Source organism: Melanostigma gelatinosum (assembly GCF_949748355.1).
Source record: "Melanostigma gelatinosum genome assembly, chromosome: 17".
NCBI lineage: Eukaryota > Metazoa > Chordata > Actinopteri > Perciformes > Zoarcidae > Melanostigma > Melanostigma gelatinosum.
The window spans coordinates 4,491,802-4,512,998 of NC_136650.1; the positions used below are offsets into that span (position 1 = coordinate 4,491,802).

Consider the following 21,197-nt stretch of genomic DNA (forward strand, 5'->3'; position numbering starts at 1 on the left):
TAAATAGACCATTTTAATACTTTATTATGAAATGATTAATGGAAACGAGAACTGGACATTGCAGTGCTGCAGCAGAGTTCAAAGCCAGTTTATTTCCAACAGGCTAGACCTGTATGTGGAATACCGCAGTCAGGGGAGGCTGAAATCTTTAATATGCAATCCTTTATAATTATAATATATATATATATAAAGATAGAGAGAGCGAGAGATAAATGAATGCTGCTGATAAAACTACAAAATATTGCATTTATTCCCAAAGTATCCAAACATGCAGTAATATTTGTGATTTTAGAAGTAGTAGTAGTGTTAGTGGTTGTAGTATTAGTATCGGCAGTAGACGAATGGTAGAAATACACTAATAGTGGTGGTAGCATTAGCAGAAGTAAAGCTTTCAGTGGTATCGTTATGATGTGAACATATTGTGTTACACTGGAAGCAGAGCACCTGAGGAAGACAGTAGCTGTGCAATGAGAAAATAAGATAATGGGAAAAATATTTTTATAAATTATAATACATGTAGTGTATTTCAGAAAAATTATAAAATTATAAAATAGATAGCTTTGTGATTCTGTTTAGGCCAGCAGAGAAGGCCTTGCAGGCCCTCATATGTTAGGAGGCTGAGGTCCATCAAGACCTCACGACACATGAACAGTTTCTTCCCGTCGGCAGTCGGGCTCATCAACAGAGCCCGGGACCCCCACTGACTCTGTCATCCCCAGGACAAATTCCACCGGTCACTCCCCCGCACATCCCTTCTATCACACTCGACACTTTCACACTACACTTCATCTCACTGGTTTATAGTCCTGTTATCTGTCCGTTTGTGCACTTTACTTTACTTTATATTTCACTTTATCTTATATTCCACTTTATTTTATATTTCACTTTATCTTATATTTTCTGTAAATTGAATTTGTTTCTACTTTGCACTGTTGATTGTTGTTGATTGTTGTTAAATGTTACGCACCTCCCGTCATGTCAAATTCCTTGTATGTTCAACATACAATGGCAATAAACGGTTCTGATTCTGATTCAGATTCTGACGTCCCACCACTGCTATAAACTAACAAATTAAGCTATTTAGGGTTTTATTTTACACATTGGTGCTGTCTTGTGAAATTCCATGAATCTTGAAAATGTGAACTTTTCATCAGCTTAGACAAATGGCCCGTTCTCTGCTTTGTTTTTAGTTTTTTTTCTTCTTCAAAAGATGTATGTAGCTAACGTTTAATCAGGTAATGTTTTGGTGCAGTGATGCTTTGCGCTAAATGCTAGGATTAGCATGCTAACATGCACGCAACGACAACGCTAACCTTTTGATGTTTAGCGGGTGCAATAGCTGCGTTCCGTTCCACGGTGTACATTACCAGTGAAGTAGGTTAGTCCTACACGGTTGTCTGTATCTTAGAATTGGCCTGAATTGACACATTAGGGCTGCTTTCAAACAGTAGATGGCGTTTTCAGCCATTTCCAACCATGAAATGCAGATTTTTAAAATATATTTGGTAAAAAGCTGTCAGTACAGTATAGTCATTTCATTTAGTTTATAGATTAAAAAACTTGGTTACGTCATTAAGGAATGACGGTGGATCCCACAGCCAGACCAGCTGAGAACATTATATTTTCCTGAATTTAGGCTTTTGCATTCTCTAACTGCTCGAGCGTGATTCAAACGACTCGTACTGAACGGTTTAATACGAAGACGTACATAGTTACAGCCTTAAAAATGAGCTGTGGCGCCACAATGTGGTTATAAGATGGTATTTCAGCTGCAGGACCAGCAGTGAAGGCCCAGGTATAAAATGCACGGCCCGCCACTGTATTGTTGTAACCATACGACCCATCTCTATAACAATAGTTATGAGATTTGTGTAATAAATTCAACTTGTGCTCTGAGGTCTTTCTTGACTTGAAATGGTTGAGAGTCTGAAGCTCGGCAGCAGTCTAGACAGCGACTGGCCTGGAGTCTCTGGATGAAATAACAGGTTCCCTCATCACATCCCACCACATGACCCCTCAACTCTCATTATCCTGAGGGATGTTCTCTGTGCGAGTGTGTGTTGGAAGGGGGGGGGGGGCAGAGTAGGTGGCTGAACACACAACTCCATTCATGGTCTTCAGTATCTATCAAAGTATAGTTTTTAGTAGAGCTTTAGCTCGTCACCGGCTGGCGATCGTGGAGGAGTTCACATGCTGATACTGGCCATGATACTGAGATTGATAAACATGATGACATTTCATTTTTTTTTCCCTTTCTCTCTCACTCTCCCCCTTTGCGTTCCCACAGTTTGGACCAACGTGGAGCCTCGGTCGGTGCCAGTGTTCCCTTGGCATTCGCTCGTCCCTTTCCTGGAGCCCAGCCAATCAGGAGCGGCTGCCCAGCCTGCCGATGGCCAACAGCTTGTCAATCAGAGCAAAGGTAGCCAATGACCCCACTCCTTTTTTTCTCTGAAACACCACTGCTTGTACACACATGTATACGACTACATCTTACAAACAAGTATTTCCCTCAGTATAAATAGTGTTTGGTCGTACGTACCGGCAGCCAAGGCAGTGTTTCCCAAAACAGTCGCGACTGAATTGCAAATCAGCACAGTTGGAGCTCACACCAATATAGTTCCAGTAACATTGTTGATAACACTATTTAGTGCCTAGATTGCTAAAATGTAGTCCGAGACTAATTGTGAGTGGTGGGGACGGTCAGTAGTCCTCCACAGAGCTTCATTAAAGGCCTTATTTTAGCTCTTTAAGTTTCTCAGAGACCAAGGTCACATCATCAATCTAAAAACACAAATGTATTCAGTTTGTTAACATATTTGACAAAGAAAAGCAGCAAACCGGAACATGTCAGAGACCGGAACCAGCCAGTTTTCTTCATTTTGTTATGTAAAATGATTTAAGATCGTTGGGGATTCATTTTCTGTCAATTGACTGATCAGCTTACTCTGGGAAATTATAATACTTCATGGCTGTTCATGTCTGTGTCACATTATCAGTCTCAGACAGTTTGCACTTTTAGGATGCATGAGCATAAAAGATAAAACAACTTCATTTTGAGGGGGATTTGTTTTAAACAAATAAGCATACTGTATACTGTCTTCTAAGCATTTTTCCATCGAACTAATTGCTACATAAATTCTCGGACAAGTTATAATGGCCTCAAAAGTGGAGGCCAGTCCAAACATAGTAAAAGTAAGCAATCCCGCTAATGGGCTGCAATAAACGTTGTTAGCAAGACACCTGCAGTATAAAACAAACACTGAGTCACTGTAGTCAGAGCTTCTCACACCTCCCACCGCCGGAATAAAACTGCCCATCAGCTGCATGTAGGGCAGCCCTGCGTTAACACTCATGGCTCTGTCAATTCTTACCTCCGTGAAGCCTTTTCGCGAACTAACTTTTAAATGGCTTTTATTTTTCAGAGCCTCGTTGCGGCGTGGCCCTGGTGAGTGATGGACGGACTGGCCCTCCAGACATAGAGAGGGGATCGACGTCGTGCCCTCCCCCGACCAATGACAATCCTCCTACAGACAGGGGCGGGGCTGACAGCGAGACAGAGAGCGATACAGACGACCCGTAAGTACAAAGGGGCCGATTTCATCCACCTCCCTGGTATTAATCGTGGTGCTTGCTGTTTTGCATTGTGAGATGCTTTCTGCTTCTTTTCTTTGGCAACATAAAAGTAACATGGCAAGATACAACAATTGTGCTCAGCAGTGTCCAGCAATGGCCTACGGATGGCAAATGGAATCAGGAGAAGAGGAGGAAGAAGCACAAGAAACAAAAGATTGAATTGAAATTCAGTTGTAGAGTAGCGCTGTGGCACACTGACCACATTGTGAAATGAGGCCAGTCCACCAGTCAGACACAGGAAACCGTTGATCCAGTTTAGGTCTTGTTTACATGCAAGTGTGGTGATTTAAATCTGCCTATTATTCACGTATAAACTCAGTGAAGTGGAATATCAGTTTGTTTTGTAGCATAGTAACTGGTTCATTATCATAATATTTAAAAATGTATTGTTGTGAAAATTATGATCTCTACTTTAACTATTACTACTACTACAAAGTCTTAATGTTCATTTCCAAAATTGTTATATGTATTTATCCATTTTGAAAAACAACAAACTCTGTAGCTAAATTGACTTTACAATTTACTTCAGAATTGCTGTGAGGAACTTTAACTGGTTATGAAAGAGTTTTCATTTAATACGGATGCCTCTGTATGACCTACATAAGTAAACAAGACCATCAGCGAGAGGATTGGCTGCTTCTATATAGTTATTCTTAATGCTCGTCAACGGTGCCACCGGGTCAGATTTTTAGGAAATCAGGAGCAGAGCTTGGCCTCGCTGCTCTGCCGACACCACGCTGGTGGAGGCCCAGGCTGTATTGCTTGGCCCGCTGGAGGGAAGAGAAGCACGGGAGAACCAGGACTGCACGGGGCCGACTGTCAGACACCGTCTGCAGTAAATAGAGAGGTTTTCTGAAGGGATTCTGGTTCTCGAAAAACAATGCCGCTTTTGTCCACCAAAATCAACAAAAAAAATCAAAGTTCCTCGTAGCAACTTTAAATATGGAGAGAAAAAAAAATAAACCTTCTGACCTTTAAAAGGTTTTGGTGTTACATTTAAATGTTGTCAACTCATTTTGAGCAAACACTGAATCCATTGTTTCCTTTCCGCGACTCTGTGCATGACTCACAAGAAAACAGATAGCAACTGTAGGTTAAATTAGACGCAGTTTGACCGCGTCGAAGACTTTAAAACTCTTAATGCCGCTACGCTCAGAACAGGTGGACCGAAATTCACCTCTGAGAGCAGAATTTCGAAAGAAACAAACAACAACAAACAACTTTCCCCGGCTGTATCAGTGTATGTGTGTGTGTGTGTGTGTGTGTGTGTTTGTTTGTGTGATTGCGTGTATGTGTATGTGTCTGGCAAAGAGTTGTACAGTCTGTGCTCGTCCGTTCCTCTCAGGCGTGCGTCTCTGCGTCTGGCTGGGTTACTGCTCTTTCAGAGTGACTCAGACGGCTGCGTGGATGTCTGGCTGGTAGTGCGGTTTTGAATGTTTCAGGGTCACCGTGCTCACAAAGGCCTGTCATCACCAAAATAAGTACTTCAGCAATCTCTCGATGTTGCAGTGGCTACACTGTAGTCTGGCTGCATCTCAATGAAGAGACTAACGTCATGAATAATAACAAAGCCGACTCTTTTAACAGGATTTTGAGCTCCAAATGATGCCCCCGGCTACACAAATACACCTCCCACTGTAGGGAGCATGACATACATTCTTTTGATGTATTTGTTTGCTTTTTATCTGCCACTTCTTATCTGTCAATTCTCAGTCTATCACCCCCTTTTTGCTTTCTTGTTTCTGTATTTCTTTTGTGCTTTCCCAGCCGAACTCCCTGACACCTCATGATTGCTCTGGCTTAGTTTCTACCTTCACGGACCTTCTGCCGTCACTCTTTTCCTCCTTTCTGCTTATTTAATCTTTGTTGTATTTATGTGATTGCGGTATATCATTTTTTTTTTAAAAGGCTTTAGTAACACTCAACAAGAGGGCAAAAAAAAGTGGCAACTTCACTGAGTTCACTCACAGCTGAAAGCTTCAGACGTTCTGTCTGCTGGCTCACATTTTCAAAAGACTTCTCTAATGGTCACAATGATCACCATCCGTCCAGCTTTATTCACCACTGATTTATTGGTCTGCCGTTTTGTTTCATCACTGGTGTGTTTAATTTTTTTTAAATGAACCAGTGAATTTCCTTTTTCCAGTATTTAGTTTTATTATTCATGTTGTCTTTCATCACTCATATCAACTGTTCTATATTTTAGAGTCATAATAAGAATCTGTGTACAAACTAATGTCTTTTTTGCTGCTCAGTTTCTCCGACACGATAGTAATCCAAACTTGAGCCAGTCTGTGACAGCATTTGTGTGTCAGGGTGATCTTTCCTTGAAACAATCCAGTGGTCCATTGCAATTCATTAGTGGTAGTAGAAACAGCCGTTTCTGTGGAATCAACCAAATAAATACTCAGTAGTTGGCATGCGTATGTGATGACAGCCAAGGCTGAACAGATAAAAGAGAAGTGTCCAGATTACGTCCACGGTAAATTAAAGGAAAAGTGGGGAGACACTGTTCTGTTTGTCTGACGTGTGTTCTCTAGGCTGTGTGTTGTAGAGTCAACAATCAAACTGCAGGTAACCGCTGTAATCAAAAAGGCAACATGGTTTATACTTTAGCTATGGATGGACACCGTCGCATGTCATACTCTTCAAGTGCTAAAATGGAGCTTCACCACAAAGGTGTGAAATACATTAAAACTATTAAATAAAGAGTGGACTCCACACTCTGATACACAGTATCTTAATAAACGATGACTATTGTCTTCGATTCCTCCCTAAATCCTTCGCTACCCTGTAGCCTTGTCATTTTCCTGAAAGTCCCTCACATTGAGGAATTTCCCTTAATCTCCCGTGTCTTTTGGACTCAACGGTTTTCCTTTCTTCCTCTGTGGTGTGAACGTAGGTTCTCCCCGGGAGTGGCCAACGACGCGGCGCCCTCCGCCGGCTCCATGAAGAGGCGCACGCAGTCCCTCAGCGCCCTGCCCAAGGACGGAGACAGGAAGGTCAGTCCACCATGCAGACGGACGGTCAAAAAGCAGAGACAAATATATTCTCACCATGAAACTGAGATTTGTGTTCCCTTCCAAAACCTCGACCAGAGGGAGAAGGATCACATCCGCCGACCAATGAACGCATTCATGATCTTCAGCAAGCGCCACCGGGCCCTGGTGCACCAGCGACATCCCAACCAAGACAACCGAACAGTCAGCAAGATCCTGGGGGAGTGGTGGTACGCTCTGGGGGCCAACGAGAAGCAGCAGTACCACGATCTGGCCTTCCAGGTGAAGATAGAATTCCTTATTTGGCTCTTATTTTTCGGTTTGTTTTGCAGTGTGCAGTTTATGAAGTAGTGACTTTTCAGCCGGTATATGAGAGCTTTTCATTTTGTGCTCTATACATCCAGATTCACCAACATTAATAGCAGCTTGTCTGGAATAAGTTGCTGAAAAACGTTAAAGACCCTCTCCTCCTCCTCCTCCAGGTGAAAGAGGCCCACTTCAGAGCCCACCCAGACTGGAAGTGGTGTAACAAGGACCGCAGGAAGTCGCTGTCGGAGGGCCGTGGGTTGCCAAAGGATTCACGGGAGAGGAGCATGTCAGAGAGCATAGGTGTGTGTGTGTGTGTGTGTGTGTGTGTGTGTGGAGCATTTCCAGACCATAACACAAAAAGGCTTTTACAAGGAAAACAGTCAGTGAATCATCAACTGCTTTGACTCTCTTTTTGTCTGGGGTAGATCCTTTAAAACATATTCAGCAATACTGAACCATCGTCTGACATGATGAACCGTCATTATAGAAAACATACACATTTCTTATTGCACACCGCAGGCGTTTTTTTGCCGATGCTCTAAGACAGCGCGTTGGTGTGGATTTATGTGGAACTAGTTTTGTTGATCTACTCCATACATGACTCACTGTGATAGTTTATCTTTGATCAGACTCCTCTCTCCTCCAGATCCCCATCCGGAGTCTCAGGTGCCGGAGGGGGAGAAGGGAGGAGGCTCGTGCTGGCCAATGGGATCGGAGCGCCGAGTGGGGCTGTTTGCAGGGCAGCACCCGCGTCCCCGAGCCTTTTCCCAGAGTGCCGTGCACACCCTGGAGCAGAGGGAGAGAGACCTGGAGAAGGTAGGCGGTTGTTGATCTGTAGCTCGAAGGCAGCAAACAGACTCGGGAGATTAAAGAATGTGAAGCAAACTGTTCACGATCACCAGCTAGTTTAATCTTCAAGCTGGAGAGAATTAAAATCATGTGCTTTACAGTCAAGTCAGTATTCAAGCACTTTAACACTGTATTTGTTGCAGCCAAGAGAACAAAGACAGAACTAAATCAAGTAAAGAAATGCAGAGAATGAAAGCAGACTGAAGTAATTCTTTCTAAAAAACAGAATCTGGGCTAATGCTTGTGTGTATGAGAGCGCCTACGCACCAACATACGTGTGTGTATTTATAGACAGCAGACGTGTGTCCTTCACGCTGCAAAGCATTTCGGTTGAACTCCACGACTGAAAGCACGTCGTTCAAAAAGAACTGTTCAAATGGACTCTGTAGGTTCTTTGTGTGAGGGCTTGAGTTGTTGCCGCTGAAAGCCCACCGAAAGCTCCGGGGGGAGCTCAGCCCTCCAACTTCAAAGGTTTCACTCTCTACTGGTGTTTTAGTGCCTTTGAAGGCACCGTGGTGTTTGCTGCTACACTCCTCATCACAGTGGGATAGACCTGCATGGGAGCTCTTTTGTTTTAAAGGCTTTCATTTAATGCTGGCGGCAGCACCGTATCCATGCCTTGATAATAGCTTTATTACTTCTGTCTGAAGTGTTCTTCTGAAGTACTTAGGGTTTTACTTTCTTAGTTTTTAAGTTTACTGGTGCAGTGCCTGTTTGAGGGCGTGGCTGTTTCGGAGCTCTTGTTTGTTTCTCTGGAAGTGAAGAAGAGTTCCGTGATAACGTTGGTGCATCCAGCAGCAAAAGTGAAGTGCAGTTGAGCCGCGGCCTTTAAAGGCCAGCTGTGTGGCAAACATGCTTGTCTACAGTTTCCTGAAGCACCGCCCCCACTGCCCAAAGCTTGTTTATTCAAAGCGTATTAATATTGACGTTGTCGCATGTCCGAATTACGGCAATTTTAATACTGCATGTCCTTGGGTCCGCAGCAAAACACCCACCAAGTGTGAAGTAGGTCGGATGGGTTCGCGAGACATGCGAAGGACACACAGACTGAGATTCATGCTTCATAGTTAGGTTGTAAAACTGTAAAATGTGCTTCTCCTTTTGCCTTTCCTGTCAGGAGGAGGGGGCGAGTCTGTTTCGCCGTCAGCCCCCGCCTCAGGCCCTGTACAAGGGTAGGCTCAGCGAGGACGTGACCAGCGATGAAGAGCGCATGGTCATCTGTGAGGAAGAGGGAGACGACGACGCCATGGGTGAGTTAGGTGATCAGCACGGCGGTCTAGTGGCTGTTGGGAGAGGCTGTTGTTGCACAACCACAAAAGTCATAGTTTCAGTTCCCACAACGATCAGTGTGTCTTCAAAAATAGACACCGACACTTCATAATCAGAATGACGGTTTTAGCAAAACATCTAAATGCTAAAAAAGAAAAAAAGAAGCTGTATCATCTGGTAAGCCTCAGCCCCGGGACTGTTAGTTGCTCGTGCTAGAATTTAACAATAGCTCATAATTGGCCATTTGATGCTGATACTGGTGGTTTGAAGGCACTGATTGCAAACAGAGAGCAGTTAGAAGAATATTGTGCGTTAAGTCCCCTTTTGCTGAAATGTGCTAACTTCTCACCCCACCCTCAGAGGATTCCTGTCCTGAAGGCTCCATCGACCTCAAGTGTAAGGAGAGAGTGACGGACAGCGATGAAGACGAACCAGACGGACAGGTAGCTGCAGTCGTCATCATCAAGTCATTGGAATCACGTTCCACAGTCGACTTCACTTTGAGCTTGATTTTCTGGGCAACCGCGTGTCTCTCCTCCCTCATTTTGCACTGCATATATATTATATAATATTATGGATTTTAGATTCGATAACATTTTTTATTTCATACTTTTATTCCATATATAGGCTTTGCATCAAGGCATGAGGTACCACATTTAGTAAAAACTGAATCTGGGTCTTCATCACACGTATGAGTTAAGTATTGATGTAGATGGATTATTTTTGTAGGTATTGAGCCTTGTAGAGTTGCCTTCTTTACCAACAGTATAATTCTGCATTAAAGACCTCATATCGTTGGTGGTGCCTTTATCCCCATCAAGCATTTAAAACTCACAGATTTTCCAGAGGTACTGTGAGCTCTTAAGTAAGTTTCATGTGTTCATGAAGTAGAAGAGAACTTTACATCGTAACTTTCCCAGCTTTGATCCCTCCGTCTCTCTCTTTCTTCCCTCCAGCATGGCTTCCAGCCAGTGGCTTGCTCCTCTCTCCCTTCTTGCTCTCCCTCCACTCCTCACTCCGGCTCCACCTCCGCTAAAGGGAACGGAGGAGGAGGAGGAGGAGGAGGAGGTGAAGGGGGGTCCGAGAGGAAGAGAAAGAGAGACGGAGGAGAGGAGGGGAGCGAGGGAAGATCCAAGGGAGAAGAAGCAGCAGCAGATGGAGGAGAAGGAGGTGGTGGGGTCTTCTCTCATCCATCCAGCAGCCAGGCTCCCCTCGCTTTGGCACAGCAGGGTTTGACCCAGGTCCTTGGTGCTGTCCGCACGTCCCCCACAATGGTGACCAATGTGGTGCGACCCATCGCCAGCACGCCAGAGGAAGGAGCCGTCACCGGCAACTCCCTGCCTCAGGACAAGAAAGCCGCTCTCCTGATTGGAGGAGGCGGACCTCAGCAGCTGCCAATCGCCGCGGGTGGTGGGTACCTGTCCTCATCCTCCTCCCCCGGTCCAGTCAGTGTAACTCCTGTTGGGGGCAGCGGCCTGGTCACTAGCCTAGTTCTGGGAGGGTCCTTTCCCGCCACCCACAATCACACCTCCGGCGTCACCTCCACAATCACACCTCCCGCCGGCCCCAAGCCGCTAGCGCAGGTCCAGTACATCTTGCCCACCGAGGGCCCCTCCTCCCCTCAACTCACCCACCAGCAAATTCTCTCCCTGCCCGCCAATGCCGCCCTGGCCAATGGCATACACTCGGGGGCGGGCATCAGAGTTGCATCAGTCAGCCCCGGAACCAGAGGTGAGACAGAGAGCAGCGGTTGGCTGATAAAGAAAGAACAAATCAGTTTAGTCTCAGTGTTTTCACCGGTCTCCACTGAGACCTGGAAAAGAGTCTTTCTTAAATTCTTCTCTTTTTGCTGTAAGTCCCTTATTTTCTATTAATCATCTCCGCAGGAAGCTCTGAAAATAGATGTGATTGTCTTACATAAACGGGAGATGCATGATTGACAGGGGAAGCACTGTAGACACGAGTATGAGCGCCCGCCGCCCACCCATGCCTTAATCACTCTATTCAGAAGAGTCTGAAGCAACAGAACATTGTTCAACCTCGTTATCAGAGAGGAATTTCACTATTATCAGAAGCTGAAATGTCCTCTCATGTCTCAGTGTGTCTCCACCCACCTGTCGCTCCTGTGCCGTCCTCCCCTCCCTTCTTTTGGCTCGATTCATCTGTTTCTCACGCTGAGTGTTTTAATTCTCTCTCTCTGTCTCCCCGCTCTCTCCTTCTCACTCGTTAGTCCAAACCCAGTCGCCGATCTTGCAGAGCAAGATGTTGGTTCCCATGGCAACAGTGAGAACAGGGTCTACTCCTCATCATCCCTCCATTTCTCTGGTAGCTCCGCCTCTTCCTGTGCAGAACGGCTCCGTGACAGGAAACAAGGTAAGAACGTCAACGCGGTGATTGAAGCGAGTGTGAGCAGCTCCCGAGGTTTGCTGACAGATGACAAGGTACTCAAATCTGCATCAGCAGCATTCTAAGACTGAGACACATGTTCCTGATGGGAACGAGGTAGATTTTCGAAGGTCAGTTCGCTTTATGCTCATGTTTCACTGCTCTGTGCTGCAGTCTTTATCCGATTTTGACCGGTCGGATTCGGACAAAAGCTTTTTGAAGCGTTCCCTCTTTGAGTTTAGAGAGTACCATCACACACATCGCTCCCGGTCTGCGCCGTTTAAATGCATTTACCGTGAATTTCAGCATATAGGTGCACTAACATGTAGTCTGCTGAGTTGACCACGGAGATCTGAGTGTCAGTAGTCAGTAGATCAGTAGTCTCCAGGGAGAGAAGCGGAAGTCACCTTTTCTCTACGGCAACCCTGAAGGGACATCACATCTCTAATACAAAACAATAAACATGAGACAGTCTGACTATAGGATGTTTGCTGGCTTTTATCACACTGTTCTTGTCATCCTCTTGTTGTTATGTATATGTATTGTCTCTTGTCTTTCAATTAAGAAAAAAAAATTATAATTATAATAAATTTTATAAATGCGTTAACGCGCGATAAAATAATTGTCGGCGTTAATTAATGAATGCGTTAACGCAAAATTAACGCGTTAACTTGCCCAGCACTAATATATATATATATATATATATGTATATATGTATATATATTATATATATCAGCCTATGTTTAGATAAGTTGGTGAGAAATTCCTTTTGTTTATGTGTGACCCCCCCCATAAAGATCATCCAGATCGCTCCGATGCCTGTGGTCCAGACCAACGTTTACCCTTGCGGTGCAGCAGCAGTGCATCCTGGGAGTCCCTTTCCTGTTTCCGTGGCAACAGTGATGTCTCCCGGTGCCGCGCCCCCGCAGACCGTTCTTCTGGCCTCTCCACCCACCAGGTCACTAATGCCTATTAGACGCTTTGATTTTCCTCAGTTATTTTGATTTCAGCTCGGCTCATAACTTATTTTGCAGTAAATGTAGACAAAGAAAGTCTTGTTTTGTTTTTATGACAGTAAACTGAATATCTTTATGTTTTGGATTGTTGGGACAAAACAAGCAATTTGAAGTCAGCTATTGCTTTGGAAAATTGTGGTCATTATTGCCTTTTTTATTTGTAATCCTCAGCTGTGATATCTGTCTTTGACACTCAGCCTCTTCTCTACTTCAGGATCACCTATGTCCAGGCTGGCCCGGGAGTTACCGCGGCTACGCCCCAACAGGCCGCGTCCGCTCCGAGCCCTGCGTATCTCCCGTCGTCCCTGGCAACCCTGGGCTTCACCACCATCGCCCCGGCGGGGCGAACCCTGTTTCAGCCACTGTTGGCCCCGCCCCTGAGCTGTCAACCACAGACCCCTCCGGGTCAGGCCTCGAGAGCCGCCGGTCGTCAGGTAAAGAGGAACAGACAACTGTACAACGTTAACGCCGTAGCACAGAGGTGTGCGGTCACGAGGAAAATATGAATAATGAATTATAAAAGAAGTTGATAATGTTTAAGGAGTGAAAGAATTACTACTATTTTTACAGTAGTAATTCTTTACTGTATCTTTCTATATCTTTATAGTAGTAATTCTATATGTTGGAGGTTTTTCTTTTCAATACAAATACTGCAGATTTATTTCACAAAATGTCCATGTTTTACCAGTGGTGTATGAACCAATTAAACCGTATCAAATACCTCTTAAAACCTGCACATTTAAAAAGAAAAGAAAAGAAAAGGAATTGTTCTACAGAAAAGTCAGCTGGAGCACATGCAGCTCCAGAGGCAGCGGGATTAAAGGTGCAGCATTCTGGAATCAATTAATCGTGACTACATTACATTACATTTTACATCGTGTGGCAGCAGTTTCCAAATTATTCAATAATTCACATGAATACAGAAATTAAAATGCATGATTTCAATGACCAGTTACGTTTGAATATCACAGCACATCTTCAGGTTTTTGCTAGCTAACGCTCCCTCAGACACAGTGATGCAAAATGGATCGTTTTTTAAAATGAAAGAGTGATGTGGGAGTAAAAGCTCTAAAGCGTGTGGTGAGGAATTATGAACCGTAATACTTTAAAGTTGGATTCATAATGGCAGGCAGCGATGGGTGAGGGTAAGCAGAATATATACATATTGGTCATTACAGCTGACAGTGGCATAACATATTTAAAACCCAGTTTGATTGTTCTCCAGCAGTGGGCCTCGTGCTACTGAAGGTTGAGAAACCCTGCTCTAGAAGTAATAGATTCATTGAATCCCACTTCCCCTTTTCTCACTTCTTCAGCTCACTTCATGACATTGTCACTGTTCGGCTGTTAGCTTTCTTTTTCTTGCTCTACAAAGCAAACAGGGATACACCAGAAAAGCCACACTAATCTCTCGTTGCTGTCATTGCTGTCTTCTCCGTCAGGTGCTAACTGCCATCTACCCTGCACCGACCGTTGCGCTGCCCACTGGCGTGGTCTCCGTTACAACCGCGCCGCCCGCAGTGGCCGCCCCGGCCCAGGACGTGACGAGCCTTTCCTCTCAGTCGGCGACAGGGGCGCAGGGCTCGGCGGCGGCGGCCCTTCTGCCTAAAGCGGCAGAGGAGATGGAGCTGAAGGTGGAGGTGAAGAGGGAGAACCTGTCGGATGGGTGGTCGAGCTGTGCTGCCAGCTCCTCTTTTGCCACCTGTGCGATCAATATCGCAGCAGGTAACGCTCCACCGCTTTTGTGTGGTTTGGCTTTAAATTTCACTTTTTTTTTGGTGTTGGTTAGGTTACTAAAAAAAAGTTAGTTTAGTTTAATTTAGTGTGGAGACATCTACGTGAACTCATCCTACAGGGACACTTTGAAAGGTTTTAAGATTGAAAAACATGGTGTTGCAGAATCCTCAGATATTTTCTAAATTGCCCGCCATGGGCATTGGTTTCTCTTTACAGTTAAAGCGATAGTTTGGATGTTTTGAAGTGGGGTTTGTATGAGGTTCTTAACCATAGTCAGTGTATTATCTACAGTAGATGGTGGTGGGCACGCCACCAGTTTGGAGAAAGTATCAGCACGGTAGTGGACGGGGGCAGCAGCAAAACCTGTTTCAGACACCTGATGAATCAGAATCAGTGTAAGTGTACGCTATATCCAGAACATTTTCGCCCATATTTTATACAGTCTACGGTTTTAAAGGGTTAATTCGGGTTCACCAAAGTCACACAATAATGCAAACAAACGAACCGGTCGAGGCAGTGGTAGACCAGCGACTCCCTTGTTCTAGAAGGTTAAATTACAGTTCTTTTCAGTGGAGTCGGGGCGCTTTGGTGAGGCCTGTCTGACGACAAGATAAAGTGGTGAAAATATTCTAAATATAGCGTACACTTAAACTGATATAAATTTTTAGGTATCTAAAATAAGTCCACAGCTCTACATTGCTTTGCTCCCTAGGTGGCACTTCTGTCTGTTTCTCCAAGCATGCTGATCGCTACCGCTGATCACTGTACTGATGTTCTACTGTCTATGGCGAAGAACATTCAACCCCACCTCAAAAAATCTGCACTATCCCTGTAAGGCATTAAAAGGGGCCATGTCGTTGCAAAATCAGTCTGCCTTTCCTCCAGATTCAAATCTTTTTTTAGAAACTGAGCAAGCAGTATTAAGAACGTTAAGACCAGTGCGACAAATGAGGATGATGCAGAATTTATTTTTTTATTTTTTGAATCAAAGTCTAAACTGATCTTTATCTGCTCCAGTTAAAAAAGAGGAGGACCTCGGCCTGCACATCAAAGAAGAAAACCTCGGAGATGGACACGGCGGAGAGAAACAAAGCAACGTGGACAGGGAGACAGAGAGAGGGGTGAAGGAGAGCAGGGACAAAAAGGGAGGCAGGGAGACGAACAGAGAGGACCACAGCATGGACGCCAGCAGCAAAGAGGTGAGAAAAGCTGCCCAGCTCATTCAGTGGATTCTCTCAGCTCTCAAAGCTTTGGTGAAAGAGCTTTAGAAGCCTATTCAAACGGTTTTAGGTCTAATTGATACAAGAATACACCAGAATGTAATATTCTTCTTGTTACACACTTACATCAGGTGCTTATCAACAGTTTTTTTTCCTACAGCAAGACAAACAATCTTTTCTGAGCTGGAGACAATAGTACAGAGACATAGAGACATGCTAACAAAACAGTTCTCCATAAACGTAGATATTGTGCAGTAGAAGAAATTAAGGAATAATTCAGACAATTTCAAAGAGTCGTGAGGGAACGGTACACCTACTGTCTCGCTCTCTTCCCAGGCCGGACCTCGCACCCCTCCTCTGCCGCCCCCGGGTTTGGACCCCCCACCCCCTCCCCCTGCGGAAAGAGAGCCCCCCTCTGGCTCGAAGAAGACCAAGTTCAGACCCCCGCCGCTCAAAAAGACGGCCGACTCTCTCGAGAAGTAAGTGGGACGATGGCGGCACGACACAGGCGCGAGTCACTAGCTGAGGGAACTTATCGTCAGTGCTTCCATATTTATTTTTTGGAATCAAATATTTCCGAGTGGGTTTAGTGTCTAGAAGATTCGTAATATGCGAGATGACATCAAATATGGAAGCACCCGTAAAACGAGGGAAATGCATGCTAGACGTTAAGCGCTTAGTCATAATTCGAGTCTCATCTTTGGCTGCGAGACAAGCTTTCGTTAAAGTCCAGAGCCGTTCTCGTGATTGGACTCATCAGAGTCACGGCTCTCGAAGAATCAGTGCCAAAGCAAAACAAAACAAGTCAGCCTGGTCCTTCTGGCTCTCCGGTCGTTGTCAGACAATGTTCTCTCTCTTCTAACAGTTTACATTTTGTCAAGCTGAGAGCGAGCTCATGTTCTGTAGTTACAGCGTGAAGCAGCTTGAAGATGAGATTCAGCGCCCTGGACGGGACTCCATTTGTCGACTTTATTTAACACTGATGTTCGCACATTGTGGCATCTAGTTCTGTTTTTTTTATTTTTTTATTTTTACAACCAGTCCTCCAACTTCATAAAATGATGATGGAAACTCTTTGTTTCCTGAATGTGAGTGGGCAGAGTGCTCTCCCCTTTCTGTTCTTTATTTAGACAGCCGGAGAGTGGTGGGGAAGCCACAGACAAGACAAAGCCCTGACACAACTCAGCCCTAGGCCATGAGGAACGTGCATCCAATCCCTTAACCGGCATGACCACGGTGTTCTTTGTGCGCAGGGTCCTGTCGGAGACGTACTTTGAGGAGCGTTTTGCTGAGCTTCCAGAGTTCAATCCAGAGGAGGTCCTGCCTTCGCCCACTCTGCAGAGTCTGGCAACCTCGCCAAGAGTCATCCTGGGAAGCTACCGCAGGAAGAGACGCAACTCCAACGGTGAGATGCTCAGAGAGAGATGTACTCTTGTTAAAAAAAAGCAACATTGTGTTGTTTGGATTTGGAATTAAGATGTTTTTGTGTCGTCACATTGTTTTTATTTCCCTGCTTTTTGTGCTTGATATTTCTAAAATCGACCCTGTCCTCTCTTCCTACGTGTCCCCTTTCCTCTTCATACTCTTGTCATCCCCCTTGTCCCTCCCCCCTTTTCATCTCAGAGCTGGAGCCGACAGCCGAAGACCCCAGCTCCCCGAGGAGGAAGACCCGCCGTCTCTCCAGCTGCAGCTCGGAGCCCAACACTCCGAAGAGCGCCGCCAAGTGTGAGGGGGAGATCTTCACCTTCGACAGAGCGGGTACGACGGGTACATCGGGTGCAGCAGCAGGGAGCAGCTCCAAAACGGTGCACTGAAAGTGACACGATGTTCTCCTCGTTCAACCAGGTACCGAGGGAGAGGATCTTCTTGGAGACTTGGACCGTGTCCCCTACTCGTCTCTGCGCAGAACTCTGGATCAGCGCCGGGCCCTGGTCATGCAGCTGTTTCAGGAACATGGCTTCTTCCCCTCAGGTAAACCACAAGTAGATGGGACACAGTGTTGCGATAGGAATAACTACCTGAAATGGAGATTCAATATTTGACTTTTATTCAAATGTGCGGGCAAACCAGTCTGCTCCTTCATTGCAGCACAAGCAGTAATCCTCACATATTTGGAGGGGAGCTACCTCACATTTACAGAAGTCCTTATACTTTAAAAACACTTTGTATTTTACAGTATCAGAGAAATATGAGTGGAAAGTACACAGGGACTTTGGCTGGATTTACAGGGCTCTTTTGTTTCAGTTTTTTTCCCTCCTCAGTTTACGTGTCATTAAACTTGGTAACCACTCACTCATTATCTCTATGTGATGCAAAATGCTCAATAAATACAAAGCAAACTAACACGGAATCAGTCGCAATTGCAGTCATAAAGAATACCACACTAGACATATGTTAATACTTGATATCGTACAGTGTTGATAACAAGCGCTCTGTCTTCTTGCTCTCTGTTTCGCCTCCTATTTCTCTCACCCTCTCCAGCTCAGGCCACTGCCGCCTTCCAGGCACGCTACTCGGACACCTTCCCCACCAAGGTGTGTCTGCAGCTGAAGATCCGCGAAGTCCGTCAGAAGATCATGCAGACGGCCGCGCCTGGAACCTTCGAGCTGGGAGTGTTGGCAGGGTTAGCCGAAGCCGGCCCCGCCCCGTCCCACAGCTCCTCTTTCAATCAATCAGCCCGGGAGGACGGAGGGGTGGAGCAGCAAGGAGACAAAGCCAGGAGCCCCGAGGAGCCGAAAACTGAAGGGTCCTAAGCTGGACGGGATGACAGAGTGGAAAAAATAGAGGAAGAGAGAGAAGAATGTTCTTGTGTGCGTTGAAGCAGTAGTTTGAATGGCTCCGGTGGGATCCGTTCTACTGGCACTAATCTCCATCAGACCTGGGCAAAATTACATCTGAATACAGTTGCAAATATTCAAACTATTTGAGGAGCGCTTGATTCGTCCAATCAGACTTAAAAAAAAAATAATCCTCAAAGGTGGACAAATCACAAGTCCTGACGAGTCAAGTGCTTCTTGCAGTATTGCCCCCCCCCCCCCCTCCCTCCCAAGTATCCACAGTGTTTTCAGTTACCACTTTGCCCAGGTCTGCTCTCAGCACATTTGTACAGTAGTTTGTAGTTCGACACACAAACTCTCCGGCACACACACACAAACCCTGGTGCATATGTAATCTCCAGCATGCACATGATCCCACATAAACACACACACACACACACACACACACCCTTACCAAATCAGACTGTTACTCTTTGGCGGTCCCCGGGAGCAGCCACCAAGGATCATGACACACAAAGGCACTTTGTCACTTATTGTGCAGATGCAGTTTGCTGTTGCCAGCCAGCCCTCAGATGCCATTGACTTGACCTCCTTCTCACCCCTTCCACTCCTCAGCACAGTGGTCGGGACACAAACACAACCCCAACGACCTCCACTGATATTCCACGACCCCTCGATGCTGCAAGACAGACAGCACACGCACACATATACAGCACATACACACACACACATAAACATGGACACATCTGTGCAGTGTGAACACTCGTACACAAACAAAGTCAAATCTGGTCTGACCAAGCCATTGGCCTGCACAGTTTTTAGTGATTGTAGTGAGAAGAGAGACTGAAAGCGTGAAATCAGTTCGCTCCTGATAAAAAAGAAAAAGGAAGGCAGGAGTTGGGATGCAGTGTGACCAATCTTTGCACCTTCAGTTATTGCCATTATGAAAGACTGAGTCCTCATTGGCGGGAGCTGATTCTATATGTCTGTTGGGGTCCCCTCCCCGAAAAAAACCCTGTGCGAACAGGCACCGTAAAGAGATTATGTAAAGAGACTATTGGTTGTGAGGCTTCGAAGAATCTACGTTTAAGTTCGACACTGACTGACCGGCTCCCGACGGAGCACAGAGAAAAAAGGCAGAAGAAGAATGGTGGACGATGCTTATCGGATGGAAGATTCATCTTCCAACTATAGGAAGACAAGATAATAATAGCGAATAAGGACAACAACACGATAGAGCTCACCAACAGAGAGAAAAAGTAGAATTTGAACCAAACTTCTCTGAATCTCCCAGTGGATATAATGTTGCTTTCTCTCGTTATCGTTGCCGTGGAAATAACCCGTTATACCGTGGCCTGTTTTTCTCTTGTGGCTCTATTGTGTTTCTTCTCCAGCATAAAAAATATAAAATCACAACAAAAAAAAAGATTTAAACTCTGGACAAAAAAGGGGACAAAATCAGTCTGCGCCCCACCCTACTTTTAATTGTTCTCTCCCCCCCCCCCCCCCCCCCCCCTCCCTTACCCCCATTCCCTCCTCTTCAATTCTCACCAGACACAGAAGTGGGGGGAGCTGGGGCGGTTGTCGTTTTGTAAAAACGTTGAAATCAGGTGTTTGCACAATTTGTGCGGCCCGTCTCGCCGCAAGTTAAATCAGGAAAGTATTGTTTTTAGAGATTGTTTTAGTAGAAAAAAAATAATAACCTTGTTCCGTATGTTATCAACCAACTTATTCCTCTCCTTGACCTCCCTGCCCCCCCCCCTCCCTTCTTTCAACTCTCCTCATTCCTCTTCTTTACCTCAACCCCTCAAGTGTTGTTAGAAAGTGCCCTGAAGCACTGGTCCCGGGTCAAGCGCGATGTAGCTCAGGATGGTTCTGGTTAGGGTTAGTTCAGGGAAAGCAGATCCTAGACCAGCCCTGGAGGGCAGTCTCTGGAGCCCTCCCCTCCTATCGACACTTTATCCTTTCCCGTCAAATGGTGCAATAGGACATTTATTTGATTTTTATTTTGGGTTATTTTGTTTTTTCGGGGGGAAGGCTCTGTGCCATAGATATTAAATCCAATGCAGTCAGTCAGTGAGAGGAATGAGCTGTTGTGATACTGTCTTTAACTATGGTATAAAACAAAAAAGAATCACACAATTGTTGTTATTGTTGAAGAGATAGAGATTATAGCTTACTAAAAGTCAAAGACAATTTTTGAATAGCACTTTTTGGCTCTTTGCTTCCTCGGTGGAGAGCGGGGGTAGTTATTATTATGGGTATCTCTTTTATTTCTCTGTATACAGTTGGATGTGTGAAAAAATATATATACCGGTATTTCCATATATGTGCATTTAGGTCTGTGTTCGGGTGTGTGTGTATGTTTTGGCACATGCAGGTAGCGTGTTAACACGACCAACCTCTTGCTCTTTCTCCATACAGCAACATTATCAAAAGTATATTTTTCATCGTATTCTACATTCTATATTCTACTCTAGAGACAGTATTTTTATAGTCACCATGACTATTTTGCCCACCATCTTGACTGTTATCAAATCCAGTTGATTCAGGATATATATGAAATATATATTCAGGATATACAACATATAAATATATATGAATACACACAGGTAATAGAGGACTATCAATTCTCATCTCTTTGGGGTTAGGGCTGTAAAGTGTCCGTCTGCATGCATGTGCAATCACGTGCACGTGTGCACACACACCCACACAGACATATGTGCATCCACATACATGTATGTGTGTACACTGTATGATTGTGCTTAAAAATAAACTGTCCTTACTTTGGAGGAGGAATTTTAGGATGAGCGAGGTGAGTGTTATCTCATAAGCAGGCATGTTGACCATGTGCAATATTTCTAAACAATAAAAAAAAAAAACTAAATATTGAAAATATTAAAGTTCTAACACAATGTCCCATGTCCTTGAATTTATTTCACATGCTTGAATTTCTCTCATTATTGGAAAGTTTCCAAAAAAATGTATGTCTTATTCATCAAT

The 21,197-nt window shown here is 44.9% G+C and overlaps 1 protein-coding gene across 2 annotated transcripts in view; it reads left to right on the forward strand.

Annotated features, from left to right (window-relative positions):
- cica (capicua transcriptional repressor a) overlaps positions 1–21,092 on the forward strand; it is a 35,533-nt gene extending 14,441 nt beyond the window's left edge. Inside the window, exons 4-22 of one of the 2 annotated variants that reach the window (XM_079287849.1) lie at positions 2,288–2,419; positions 3,423–3,576; positions 6,536–6,635; positions 6,732–6,914; positions 7,115–7,241; positions 7,588–7,757; positions 8,908–9,040; positions 9,420–9,502; positions 10,016–10,790; positions 11,290–11,432; positions 12,242–12,402; positions 12,675–12,894; positions 13,903–14,185; positions 15,215–15,396; positions 15,754–15,896; positions 16,671–16,822; positions 17,041–17,175; positions 17,263–17,388; positions 17,899–21,092. In XM_079287849.1, the coding sequence (XP_079143975.1) occupies positions 2,288–2,419; positions 3,423–3,576; positions 6,536–6,635; positions 6,732–6,914; positions 7,115–7,241; positions 7,588–7,757; positions 8,908–9,040; positions 9,420–9,502; positions 10,016–10,790; positions 11,290–11,432; positions 12,242–12,402; positions 12,675–12,894; positions 13,903–14,185; positions 15,215–15,396; positions 15,754–15,896; positions 16,671–16,822; positions 17,041–17,175; positions 17,263–17,388; positions 17,899–18,170 (3,674 nt within the window). In that variant the 3' untranslated portion in view covers positions 18,171–21,092. The remainder of the gene's footprint in view (positions 1–2,287; positions 2,420–3,422; positions 3,577–6,535; positions 6,636–6,731; positions 6,915–7,114; positions 7,242–7,587; positions 7,758–8,907; positions 9,041–9,419; positions 9,503–10,015; positions 10,791–11,289; positions 11,433–12,241; positions 12,403–12,674; positions 12,895–13,902; positions 14,186–15,214; positions 15,397–15,753; positions 15,897–16,670; positions 16,823–17,040; positions 17,176–17,262; positions 17,389–17,898) is intronic. The other variant, XM_079287850.1, reaches the window with a different exon arrangement.
- The last annotated feature ends 105 nt before the right edge of the window (positions 21,093–21,197 follow it).